The sequence below is a fragment of the Balaenoptera acutorostrata genome, chromosome 1 (assembly GCF_949987535.1).
Source record: "Balaenoptera acutorostrata chromosome 1, mBalAcu1.1, whole genome shotgun sequence".
Classification (NCBI taxonomy): Eukaryota; Metazoa; Chordata; class Mammalia; order Artiodactyla; family Balaenopteridae; genus Balaenoptera; species Balaenoptera acutorostrata.
In genome coordinates this window covers 82,131,899-82,145,839 of record NC_080064.1, presented here as the reverse complement: position 1 = coordinate 82,145,839, position 13,941 = coordinate 82,131,899, and the positions used below count along the sequence as shown (strand labels likewise).

General features: G+C 35.8%; 1 protein-coding gene across 8 annotated transcripts in view; it reads left to right on the top strand.

The window, feature by feature from the left end:
* Positions 1-13,941, top strand: part of EVI5 (ecotropic viral integration site 5) — a 231,103-nt gene that overhangs the window by 109,532 nt on the left and 107,630 nt on the right. For 4 of the 8 annotated variants that reach the window (XM_007169596.2, XM_057554938.1, XM_007169593.3 and 1 more), the window contains 4 exons: positions 193-253; positions 10,365-10,418; positions 12,298-12,330; positions 12,892-13,038. In XM_007169596.2, coding sequence (XP_007169658.1) covers positions 193-253; positions 10,365-10,418; positions 12,298-12,330; positions 12,892-13,038 — 295 coding nt within the window. The remainder of the gene's footprint in view (positions 1-192; positions 254-10,364; positions 10,419-12,297; positions 12,331-12,891; positions 13,039-13,941) is intronic. The other 4 variants (XM_057554961.1, XM_057554948.1, XM_057554966.1 and 1 more) reach the window with 2 other exon arrangements.

Genomic DNA, 13,941 nt, shown 5'->3' with positions numbered 1-13,941 from the left:
AATTTTTTTTTTCATGATAACCTGTATAACTATTGAGATGATTTTTCTGATTTCAAGTATCTCAAGTCATAAGTTGGGGGAACATAGCAAAATTGTATTTTGTGTTAATATATGGTTTTAAATTTTCTAATTTCCGTAACTAGTTTGGAATGAAAGCATACCTTTAACTTTTTTTTTTTTTTTCTTTCTCAGGCTTGAAAAGGAATATACTACAATAAAAACTAAAGAAATGGAAGAACAAGTTGAAATTAAAGTAAGCATCTTAGGACTTTTAAAAGTACTGAACATAAATTCATTAAAGTCAGTTATTTGGCAATAGATGTTATGTTGATATATTTATTACCTGTCATAAATTTAGCAATGATGTTTGTATTTATTTATTGATAAATTTACCATCCCACTAGATTATAGTTAAAAACAGACATTTCAGAAACCAGAATAATGTGACTGAAGTGGTTTTTGTTCTAGTGTGAAAGAAAGCAGCTTCTCCCTTTTTCTGGATTTATTGGTGGGTCATCAGGAGAAAATACTTCTTTGGGGAAGATAATTATCATTTCATTTAAGCATGTTTTAAAAAGTTATAGAGAAGATAATCTGTAACATGCTGAGACTAACAGCAGTATAGTATAAAGGAGACCAAATAGAGTAGATCATTGCATTAGAACTAATTATGGCTGCCTTAGAGATGCAGAAAGCTTTGACTAATTAAATTTTCTCATTGCTAACCAAAGATTATTTCTGAATTACTGTTCAGAGAAACAGGTAGATTTTCAATTTGAAGGACATGTAAATTCCCACGTGTACCTTAAAATTCTTGTTTGTATCCTTGTAGGCCAGAAATTGTTGAGGATCTTTGGCATTGTGTGAGCTGGGTGTTAAGGAAAATTGAATTGGCATTTATGCTGATATTTCAGGATGGAGATAATGAATAGAAGCATGAGTTAGTGAAGGAACTCAGTGACTGGCTGATCAAATTCCTTACCTTTTATTTTCCCCCCAACTGCCTGAAAAAAAAAACAAAAACAAAAACAAAACAAATCTATTGAATGACTCCACTTTTTTAAAAAAACTGTATGTTTGGATGTGTCTGATTTTTTACTTCAACCTGGCAAGACATTCGATGACCATCTTATTTACAATTCCCTAGCCGTGTATTAATTTAGCCTTGCTATAAAATAACACTTCATTACTCACACCCCACATGCCTTTTTACTAGGGAATGGGTTCTGTTAAATTACTACTCTTTCTTACCATAATCCTGCTCAGAAGCCTCCTGGGAGACAGTCTCTTCCCTCATCAACTCTGTCTCCCTTTTATAGATGTTTTATTTCCGTTTCTATCACCTACTCACTATCTGTTGGACTTCTGTTAAGCTAGTACTTTCTTGCCTTGGTTCTCCTCAAAAGCCTTCAGGGAGATAATCTTACACTGTTCTTTACACAAATAGTATGGTCATAATTATGTGATGTTTTGATATAGAAGTAAAAAATCAGCCTTTGATGCTGTGACATGTGTTTAAGGTTTGACCTTCGGGTCAGTGACCTTTACGCTAAGAATTATATCTGTCAGCTCCCTGATCAAGATGGTGACTTTCAAGTATTTTCCATTCCTTCTCTGAGGTGTTACAGGAAGATTTTGATAATAACGATTTCATATGGTAGATCTTACATTTTACTGTGCGAGATTTTTTGTTAATAGAAACACCTTTGTCAGTATCTTCTTCCAATCTCTTGATGTTCCACCTGAGGGGGAAGAGGTAAGAAATATTAAAATTCTAGCTTATGTTGGGATAAACCACAGATCTTTAAAAAAGAAGAGCCTTTATCCCCTACTCTATTTAAGATAGACATATGAATTTATGTTTAAATTTGTGTTTTGAGGTATGGAGATTTAAGCCCTGTGAAGAGGAGTTAGAAATTCTGACTGGTTTTTAGTCAGAATTTGGATATTTTTTCTTATTTCAAAAATTATGGAATATTCCAGATATGCTGAAAACTAGAGCGTAATATAAAAACATCTGTGGGGGCTTCCCTGGTGGCACAGTGGTTGAGAATCTGCCTGCCAATGCAGGGGACACGGGTTCGAGCCCTGGTCTGGGAAGATCCCACATGCCGCGGAGCAACTAGGCCCGTGAGCCACAACTACTGAGCCTGCACGTCTGGAGCCTGTGCTCCGCAACAAGAGAGGCTGCGATAGTGAGAGGCCCGCGCACCGCGATGAAGAGTGGCCCCCGCTTGCCGCAACTAGAGAAAGCCCTCGCACAGAAACGAAGACCCAACACAGCCAAAAATAAATTAATTAATTAATTTAAAAACAAAACAAAACAAAAAAAATCTGTGTTTTCACGGCCTAACATAAAAAAGAAAACACGACAAGTATTATCTAAGTCATCCAGGAATTATATTGAACAATCAATATAAAGTACTAGTACTGACACATTTATTCAACACTTAATATATGAAGGATAATTTACATACATTATCTCCTTTTATTCTTCCAATAACCTTATGAAAGGGTTGTTTATCTTTCTATGAAGAAACTAAGGTTCAGAAAGCTCAAATAATAAGCTAGTGATCATACTGACAAAAAGTGGTAGAAGTCAAGGGTTTGAACACTGATTTGGGTTAGTCTGAGACCCATACATGTTCTTCAGTGTATACACACTACCACTTTGCAAGAGAAACTTTAACGTATTGTGATGTAGGAAGGATTTGGATGCACATTTTTTGTGTCATTACAAACTTTTCATTAAAAAATGAATAGCAAAAAAAAATGAATAGCTACTTAATAAAACCCAATGGGGATATAATAGCATAATTTATTTAAGAAGTCATTCATTTAACAGATATTTACAGTGCCTGCTACATGCCCAAACACTGTTCTAGGCACTTGAGATGTGTTTATGAGACAGACCAATTCCTGCCCTTGTGATACTTACACTCTAGTATGGAAATCAGACAATAAGTAAAATGTACAGTGTTTTAGATTGTGGTAAGTGTTAAACAGAGGAAAAAAATATCTTAGGGAAGGGAAAATAAAATGATAGTGTTCGGATTAAAAGTTTAGAGAAGTTGACCAGGTTACCTTTGAATAAAGACCTGAAAGAAGTGAGGGAGCTGGATATATAAGGAGAGCAGGGTCTGGTCAGGAGCGTGCTGATGAGGAGTAGTGATGGGACGACATGAAGATGAGGGAAGTGAAAGGAGGTAAGGTGTTGCACACTGCAGATAATGTAGGGAGTTGCTGAACATGTGAAGACTTTAGCTTTTACTCTGGTGAGCCACTGGGGTTTTCAGTAGAGAAGGACAAGATCTGACTTAAGTTTTCAGTGCATCTTCTGGCTGCTGTGTTGAGAGTATATTGCAGGAGGTAAGAGCAGAAGCAGGGATATTAAGTAGAAAGCTGGTGAAGTAATGCAGGCAAGGGGTGGTGGTGGCGCTTGGACTGAAGTGTTACGAAATGATTGGATTCTGAATAGGTTTTAAAGGTATAGCTGATTGTGGAGGTGTCAGAGAGACAGGAATCAAGGACTTTGGCCTGAGCAGTTAGAAAAATGCAGTTCCCACTACCTGCAATGGGAAAGTCTACAGGAGGAATACCAAGAGCCCCAGTTTTGGTTATATTAAGTATGAGATACCCAGGAGCTGTTCAAGTAGCTCCTCGAAATACAGTAAGTCCCCTGTGTATGAACGAGTTCTGTTCAGAGAGCGCGTTTGTAAGTTCAGTTTGTTTGTAAAGTCCAACAGAGTTAGCCTAGGTACCCAACTAACACAGTCGGCTATATAGTACTGTGCTGTAATAGATTTATAATGCTTTTCACACAAATGATACATTAAAAAAAACACAAAAAAATAAACATTTTTAATCTTATAGTACTGTACCTTGAAAAGTACAGTAGTACAGTACCACAGCTAGCATACAGGGGCTGGCTTCGAATTACTGACTGGAAGAGGGAGAGGAGGTGGAAGATGGTAGAGCTGAAGGATTGTCAGCAATAGGAGACGGAGGGCAAGGTGCAGTTTTAAGAACACACGTTCAAATCTTTGAAAGTTTGCAACTTGAAGGTTCGTATGTAGGGTACTTAACTGTATTTAAAGTTGGAGTTAAGAGAGGACAAGCTGGAAATAAAAATTTGACAGTTATTGATATGATCATATTAAAAGCCATGAGAGTAGATGAGATTACCTGGGGAATGGATGTAGATTAAACAGCAGAGTATGAGAATTAAGCCTGAGAGTAAGCCAACATTTAAAAGTTAGGAAGACCAAGAACTAATCAGCAAAGTAGGAGAACACCAGGGAAATATGATGTCCTAGAAGCCAAGAGAAAAGAGTGTTTCAGAAAGAGAGAGCCATTTACTGTGTCAAAGGCTAAAGAAAGGGGACTTCCCAGGTGGCACAGTGGTTAAGAATCCGCCTGCCAATGCAGGGAACACGGGTTCGAGCCCTGGTCTGGGAAGATCCCATATGCCATGGAGCAACTAAGCCCATGCACCACAACTACTGAGCCTGCTCTCTAGAGCCAGTGAGCCACAACTACTGAAACCCACATGCCACAACTACTGAAGCCCACGCACCTAGAGCCCATGCTCCACAACAAGACAAGCCACCGCAATGAGAAGCCTGTGCACTGCAATGAAGAGTAGCCCCAGCTCAAAAAAAGAATCAACACCAAAACAACCACATCTTATGAGCACACTGCAACTAGAGAGAGCCTGCGTGCAGCAACGAAGACCCAATGCAGCCAAAAATAAATAAATAAATAAATTTATTTAAAAAAAAGAACAAGAGAGAATGTAAAATACATGGGCAAAAATGTAGGTAAGATGTTGGTTGTAGGATGTTGTGAAGTTCTATTGTGATTGCTTCAATCTTTTCACTGAAATCAAAAACAGGATTATCATCTGAGAGTGACAGTAGGGTGGAGGGTTGCTGGTTTGAAGAAAGAGGAGAAAGTATGAAATAGTGATCTAAGAAGGTGGGAGAAGGAATGGACTAAGGAAACACGTTATTGCTAGGATGCATTAAGAGTCCAACTGAATTTAGTGATTGTTAATTGAAAATAAACTTTACGGTTTTATTTTTCTTTGGTCATATTTACTGGCTGAGGTGCAGACTCAAGAGTTGTCGGTGTGTTGACCCAGAGTAGTGGTTTCCCAGGCAAGTATGCTCACTACTAAAGAAAAGGGAAAGGGGGGATAAAAGCAAGGGAAAGTCTGCAATGATTGGAAATTAAACTTTGTTTGGGAAGAGAGGATATCAGGCAGTGAGGGACAGTGAAAAGTTGGTAGGATCCATGGATTATCCCAACGAGAAGGAGGATTATTGAGTTTGGGTTACTTCATAAAATGAGTAAGCTGGAAAGAAAAGAGTGGTTTGTTTGAAACTGAGATTCCCCTATTTTGGCATATTTAGGTTGTGTTTCGTTTTTCATCATTAAAAAATAATGCTTATGTTAACATCTTTGTATATAAAGTTTTGTGGTACCTTCTATTTCTATAGTCAGTTGTAAAAAGTGGAATTACTGAATTATAGGGTATTAGTATTTTTAAGACATTCAGTATGTACTAAGTAAATTTCCTAAAGAATATTTCCAGGATATGTTCTTGGCAGCATTTCCATTTCACTAATACCTTGTGTACATTAGGTATTTCATTCTTGCTCTCACTCTTAGTCTCATTTTCTTTTCTAATTTGGTAGGTCAAAAAAGTCTCTCTTTTTAAGTGTATGTATCTGTTGCTCTTTCTCTTTGTGGTTTTCACTTTAAAGTTTAGAAAACACCTTTTTAATTAGTTCTAGGAAATGTGATTAAAAGTAAGGATACTCAAAAATTAATGAGAAATCAGTCAAGTGGTAGATTTTAGTCATTAACTTTCCTATATAGCAGCAATAAACATTTCAAAAGTATCTTGGAAAAAAGAAATTCCATTTGAAATAAAGATAAAAGCATATTTGGGACTTACCTGGTGGCACAGTGGTTAAGAATCCACCTGCCAATGCAGGGGACACGGGTTCAAGCCCTGGTCCAGGAAAATCCCACATGCTGCAGAGCAACGAAGCCCATGCACCACAACTACTGAGCCTGCTCTCTAGAGCCTGTGAGCCACAACTACTGAGCCTGCGTTCTAGAGCCTGCGAGCCACAACTACTGAGCCTGTGTGCCACAACTACTGAAGCCCGTGTGCCTAGAGCCCATGCTCCACAAGAGAAGCCACCCCAATGAGAAGCCCATGCACCACAGTGAAGAGTAGCCTCTACTCACCACAACTAGAGAGAAAAGCCCTCGCACAGCAATGAAGGCCCAATGCAGCCAAAATTTAATTAATTAACTAATTTTTAAAAAAAGCATATTTAAGAATAGCCTAAATGAAAAATAGCGTAAAACCTAACAAGCACCAACAAACTTTGCAAAGGGTGTTTTTAAAGGATGAATAAAGGGGAGAGACAAAAATAACTACGTGTTGTATAAAAACAATCTAAAGAATAATTATTTTAAAAAATAGACAAAAGTAATAAAATTATATTCATGCACTAACTTTAAAAATATTATGAGCAATGCTTATCATTAACCAAGTATTTGGTGTTTATTAGGCAGTGTGCTATCTCGTTGAATTCTTCCAGCATCATTGTAGGTTTTATTAGTGTAATTTTCTAGTTGAGGAAATGGAGATTCCAGGGCACTGAATGACATCCACAGGTGTTAATTGTAGAGTGAGGATTTGAACCTAAACCTACGTCATTTCAAAACCTAGTCTTGGACTTCCCTGATGGCGCAGTGGTTAAGAATCTGCCTGCCAATGCAGGGGATGTGGGTTTGAGCCCTGGTCCAGGAAGATCCCACATGTCGCGGAGCAACTAAGCCCGTGCACCACAACTACTGAGCCTGCGCTCTAGAGCCTGGGAGCCACAACTACTGAGCCCACATGCCACAACTATGGAAGCTCACTCACCTAGAGCCCGTGCTCTACGACAAGAGAAGCCACCGCAATGAGAAGCCCGCGCACGGCAACGAAGAGTAGCCCCCGCTCACCGCAACTAGAGAAAGCCCGCGCACAGCAATGAAGACCAATGCAGCCAAAAATAAATAAATAAATAAATAAAATCTACGTTTAAAAAAAAAAAACAACCTAGTCTCTAAACTACTAGTCTACTAGTAGTTAAGGTTTGAGGAGGATAAAAAACACAATATAAGAAGGGGGGAAATTACCTATACCAGATGTTGAAAGAGATTACAAAGCTCTAATTACCAAAATACTGTGAAGGTAACCCTGAAACAGTCTTTAATAACTGATAAAGTCTATTATATTTTTCAACTCATCATGAAGTGAGTATCACACAAATGAGGAATTGATGATTTATTTAAAAAGTGGTATTAAGACATTTGTGTAGGTGTTTGGGGGGAAAATGAATTCAGGTTTTTTTTTTTTTTTTTTTTTTAATGAGGATCTTGAATCAGATGCGTATGTTTGATTGATTGATTGATTGATTGATTTTGGCTGTGTTGGGTCTTCGTTTCTGTGCGAGGGCTTTCTCCAGTTGTGGCAAGCGGGGGCCACTCTTCATCGCGATGCGCGGGCCTCTCTCGTTGCGGAGCACAGGCTCCAGACGCGCAGGCTCAGCAGTTGTGGCTCACGGGCCCAGCCGCTCCGCGGCATGTGGGATCTTCCCAGACCAGGGCTCGAACCCGTGTCCCCTGCATTGGCAGGCAGATTCTCAACCACTGCGCCACCAGGGAAGCCCCGAATTCAGGTTTTTATAGCAAAATTTCAGAAGATTTGAAGGGAGTGGGGAGGGAAATCCAAGTGAATGTTTTTAGTTTTAAATTTTAAGCATTATTTCTATTGAAATATTAACTTTATTCACTCAATTGTCTGGTTGAACTTAACTTCCTAAGTCTTTTAGAAAAACAAAATGCTACTTTTTTTTTCATGAAATGTGTTGAGAAGATTTTGAGAATCACATTTATTTCTTTGGCTTTCCAGACTTTAAGAGCATTTAATAATTGCTTATTTGTGTAGACCATTATGCTATACATAATGTGAGTAGCCAAGAAATGAGAAATATTTTCTTTTCCTCAAACTATTTTGTAGCTTGAGATCACACATAAAGTAATATCTATTTCAAATCATCCAAATATATTCTAGTGAATACAGCAAAAATATTTAATTTGCAAACTATCTTTGTAATAAATAAGATTTATTTGTTCCAATTTGTGGTCCACTTAATAAGACAACAATAATTCATAGTCTTTTATTTGCTTTGTTCTGAGATTTTATATGTTATATAAACTATATTTTAGTCTTTACTGGCAAAATAATAGATTGAATTAATAGAAGAATTTTCTGAGGAAGACATTTTTAGCAGGAATTTAGAGGAAGGCAGGGTTGGAAGAAGGCTAGATTGCACTCTAGAGCAAATTGGTACAAAAAGGTAAGAGGGAGTTTGAAACTATAATGATGGCAAAATGAAGGGATAACTTATATTGGTGAACTATACAAAAAGGAGATGATTTTTTACTGTAGAGTGTTTTGTTTTTTCTTATTATTTTCCATTATGTTGTCACAGGATATAACTATAGTTCCCTGCGCTATACAGTAGGACCTTGTTGTTTATCCATCCTATATATAGTAGTTTGCATCTGCTAATCCCAAACTCCCAATCCATCCCTTCCCCAACCCCACTTTCCCCCTTGGCAAGTACAAGTCTGTTCTCTATGTCTGTGAGTCTGTTTCTGTTTCGTAGATATGTTCATTTGTGTCATATTTTAGATTCCACATATAAGTGATATCATGGTATTTGTCTTTCTCTTTCTTACTTACTTTGCTTAGTATGATAATCTCTAGGTCCATCTGTGTTGCTGCAGATGGCATTATTTCATTCTCTTTTTATGACTGAGTAGTATTCCATTTTGTGTGTGTGTGTGTGTGTGTGTGTGTGTGTGTGTGTGTGTATCACATCTTCTTTATCCATTCATCTGTCGATGGACATCTAGGTTGTTTCCATGTCTTGGCTCTTGTAAATAGTGCTGCTATGAACACAGGGGTGTGTGTATCTTTTCAAATCATAGTTTTGTCTTGATATATGTCCAGGAGTGGGATTGCTAGATCATATGGCAATTCAATTTTTAGTTTTTTTGAGAACCTCCATACTGTTTTCCATAGTGGCTGTACCAGTTTATAATGTAGGGTGTTTTAGATTTAATACTTAATAGCAGTAATTTGACAGGGTTTTGGGAGTTGGGCATTGAGCAATTAGGTGAAGTGGTTTTTTTTTTTTAATCTGGTTTTACTCTTTTAACTATAAGAAAATGCTAGTAATTTTCTTAAGTTGAAAACAACTCATGATAAATAATTCATTCGATGAAAACAACTCATTCTTCATATTTTCATAATGGAACTTTGCAACTTGGCATATACAACACATTACAAATGGAGGCTGATCTAGTTCTAAACTGACAATTTGATATTTATCCTATGAACATGCATTTTTCAGATTTCTTACTTGTTTATTTGATACACATTTGAATATTATTTGTGTAGTCTTTGTAGGAGATAAATGAGTTAGAATCTTTTCTATCTAATAGGGATATTAAGACATATAAGAAAATACTGGGAATTCCCTGGCGGTCCAGTGGTTAGGACTCTGCACTTTCACTGCTGAGGGCTCGGGTTCAATCCCTGGTGGGGGAACTAAGATCCTGCAAGTGGTGAGGCGCAGCCGGGAAAAAAGAAAAAGAAAATACTGATTATGAGTCGTTATGCTAGGTACAGAAAAGAAAGGGGTTATTTTGTATGTATTCTAGCTTATATTTAAAATTCAGTCACAGCTGGAATGATGAATGTGGTCATTTCCTTTGCCATGCATTTCTTTTTTTTTTTAAATTATTAGCACCTTTAATTATTATTTATTTATTTATTTATTTTGGCTGTGTTGGGTCTTCGTTTCTGTGCGAGGGCTTCCTCTAGTTGCGGCAAGCGGGGGCCACTCTTCATCGCGGCGCGCGGGCCTCTCACTATCGCGGCCTCTCTTGTTGCGGAGCACAGGCTCCAGACGCGCAGGCTCAGTAGTTGTGGCTCACGGGCCCAGTTGCTCCGCGGCATGTGGGATCTTCCCAGACCAGGGCTCGAACCTGTGTCCCCTGCACTGGCAGGCAGATTCTCAACCACTGCGCCACTAGGGAAGCCCTGCCATGCATTTCTTACTCTGAGCCTTTAAGAATTTCACAGATGATAATGTAGCCATTTCTTGGACTCTTTCCTATTTATAAAAGGTGGTACATTTTATCGACTATGATTTAGGTATCATTTTTCCTTCTCAAGAATGTTTGCAAGCAAACCTTTGTTTGTTTGTTTTCTTTTTCTGCAGAGGTTACGCACAGAAAATAGACTATTAAAACAGCGCATTGAAACATTAGAACAAGTAAGTAAATTGCTACTTATGTAAACTTCCGTTGAATGCACAATAATTTTTCTATTTTAAATAAAGGCTCAAGAAATCTGGCACATGTCTCTTAAGTTGTGGTATTGACTTCTTAGCTTGCATAGCTTACTACTTAACTAAATAACTTGTCAATAAAAATTGATCATTAGTAGTCCTTGAACTCTAAGGTTAAAGTTTCAAACTGAGGTTATTATTAGAGTAACATTGATGTCATTTGTTTTTGTTACATAATCTCTAAAAAGTATGTTCTTTAGGGATAACCTAATTGAGAATCCATTCTGTATAGTATTTTAAAGATGAATTTCAAATGTTGCCCTGTCGAGCCATATGTTAAATGTGGCAGTGATTTCTTTAAGGCCTAGGATTGCTTTAAGTTTAGTCAAAATGATTGACTGATTTCTTATATAAAAATTCACCATGATGTTTGTTGATTTTCAACACAGGAATTGTGACTAAACTTTTGGTTTTTAGAATTATTTTGATACCGCTTGTTACCTCTTCCTCTCTGTTTCATATAAAATAACTGGGTAAATGTGTCAATTTTGCATTATTTTTCTTATTGTGCTTTTGATGTAATGTCTTTCATAGTCTTGTTCCTGTTGCTATAAGAATGTATTAAGTAATAAAAGTATAGCCTAAGAGTTTTGGTTTATTAAAGGAAAAACATCTGAATTCACAAACTCTTTTAGGTTTTTTTGTTTTTGTTTTTTTTTCTTTTTACCAAAGATGAAAATTAGTAGTTTAAAAAATAGTCCTCATGATATTGCCAAGTATCTTAAAATCTTCCCTGAAAGTCTACAGGTCAATATTTAGGAATGAAATGAATGAAGATATAGATTATTTGCATATTTGTCTTTTGTTTGAAAGTATTGATGGTTTCATATTAAATAGCATGGCACAAGGACAGGGTCTTTGTTACATGTATATTTTTGTTATATAATAATTGCAGGTACATTATATTAAGGATATATTTCTTTCATCTTATTAGAGCTGGTTTGAAGATAATTCTGCTTTTTTGGTGACTGCAAAAAGGTTGAGCTTAATTGTTTCTAAGTCATTTTGATTTTATCAATATATATTTTTTTCCACTAAACACTCAGTTTATAGTAAAATGTACATCTTCCTAGGTGGTCTTTTATCTTTGCAGTAAGACATTTTCACAGAGAAAGCATTTTTATTTCATCGAACCTTGAGAATAATAAAGGTGCTCTCTGAAAGAGTTAAGTTTGGATTTTCCTTCTAGAAAATTAAGTACCTTTTTACTGGCCTAGATGGCCTAGGTGTGTTCTTTAGCACTTAGAATTCTGTAAATACTTAGATACCAATTAAACTCTGTAACTGAAATGTTTACTTACTCAGTTATTGCTAGAGTTTATTATGGTTGAGCTCATTAATTTCATTTGTCATATTTTCCTTGCTTTGCTTCTTTGGAAGTTGCTGTTGCACAAATTGCTGTCACACTTTATAAGTGGAATTGCTTACTCAAATTCCTTCTCCCTTTCATATAAATGATTTGACAATATGGCTGATGCTAAAAATACTTAAAGTATGCTTTAAAAAGAAGATATTAGCTTGTCCCAAATAATGAAAACCCTCTTGGAATTTGTGTTTGGTCTCTTCTAGAAGCACATGATTTTCTGCAGTTTATCCTTATTTTGATATATTCTTTTTTAAGAATAGAAACACATACAATAAAAAATAGTTTAAAAAAAAAAAGTTTTAAAATCTAAATGTCCATCTTAATTACAATGAAAAGTAGGTGGAATTTGGGTATGTGTTGTTTCTTCTTACTCCTAATTTTATCACCTTTATTTTATTTCCTTCTCTTATATTTCTATCTGAATTTTTCCTTTTGTAGGAAAGTGCTTCCTTGGCAGATAGATTGATACAGGTATAGTTTTTTTTTTTTTTAAGCATTTTCTCTAACATCTAAGGAAAGTCCTAAACCTAGAAATTCATATTTTAATGCATGCAATTTTACATGCATTTTTCTAGAAATAATTTTTGGGGTGGTATTTATGGGTGTAAACTTAATTTTTGATAATAGTGTGTTATCTTTATTAAAATCAACCCATCTTTTGCACGTTTTAGAGCTAACCTTATTTTAAAATTTATTCCAAAATGGCAATCAGTGGATTCTGCGAAATTAACCACTATTCATTGAAAACATTAGTCCTGCATGTACAATAATATTGCATGAATTGAATTTTTATTGACTGAAAGAAGAATTGTTCTTAAGATTATCAGATGAATTTTTCATTTAGTTTCCCAAAATTTGCTGGAGCAATAATGAGCTGCTGGCTAATAATTACTTAGGCTGTTCTGTTCTCTGAGGTGATCTTTTTTTTTTTTTTTTTTTTATCATGTCAAAGTAAGTAACTAAACCTCACAAAGGCAGTCTTTCTTGAATCTATCCTAAATTGCTTTACACACACAAAAATTATGTCCTAAGGGACAAGTGACAAGAGCCCAGGAGGCTGAGGAAAACTACCTCATAAAACGGGAGTTGGCCAACATCAAACAGCAGAGTGATGAGGCCAGTGCTAAACTGGAGCAAGCTGAAAATACCATCAGGAAGCTCCAGCACCAACAGCAATGGGTAAGGAGTCTGGTAGTGGTTTTGCTCACCTTTCTCATCCCCTCCCTTTAAACTTTTTTTTTTTAAGCACAACTTCTGTGCTCTTGTTTTAAACAATTTTGTTTTCTACTTTAATTGAATTCTTAAATTAATCAATTTTAAGTTCTGTAATATTTAGAGGTCTTATTGTGGCCTAAAGACTCCTTGTTCTAACTTTTTTTTTTTTTTTTCTGTCTACACAGTTTTGTTAGAATTAGGTAATGTTTTCTTTCCTTACATTATATTTTAAGTCACAGCAAATAAGTGATGTATGTCAGACCTGCTTTTTAGGTTTTAGAAATCTGTTTATTTATAAAAGGTATTTTTCCATGGATAATTATTAAATCTTCTGATAGTTTTTGTTAATTGTGTACATGAGATACTACCCAACATGTAGAAAATATGTAACTATCTCATTTAAATCTTTGATAATATGGTGATTTATATCTTACAAAATACTATAGTCTTCTTACATCAAGACATTAAATTATGGGTTCAGTTATATGCTTACATTTTTTTCAAGAAGAGAGAAGTTGTGAAAATAAAAAAATGGACTTTTAAAATATTATGTTAAGTAACTTCGAGTACTAAACAGCTTCTGATTGTACAGCTATCCTCAGGTATCTTTTGTAACTTAGATATTATTTTCCATTGGCAAATTCAGACAAGTGTGATATTAATCAAGAATATGAGCGTTAAAAAGAAAAGCCAGCTGTTTATCTTTGAAAAGATATTATTTCTTGTTTCAGTTTTCTGTTTTCAAGTAGGAGTTGGATTGTAACAGGAATAGGCGGAAAAAGTTGTGGTAAACCTAGAATTCTATATAGGTCTGAAAGGCAAATAGAATGACTTCAAGGTTGGATGTCACTAAGAAACTGAGAAACA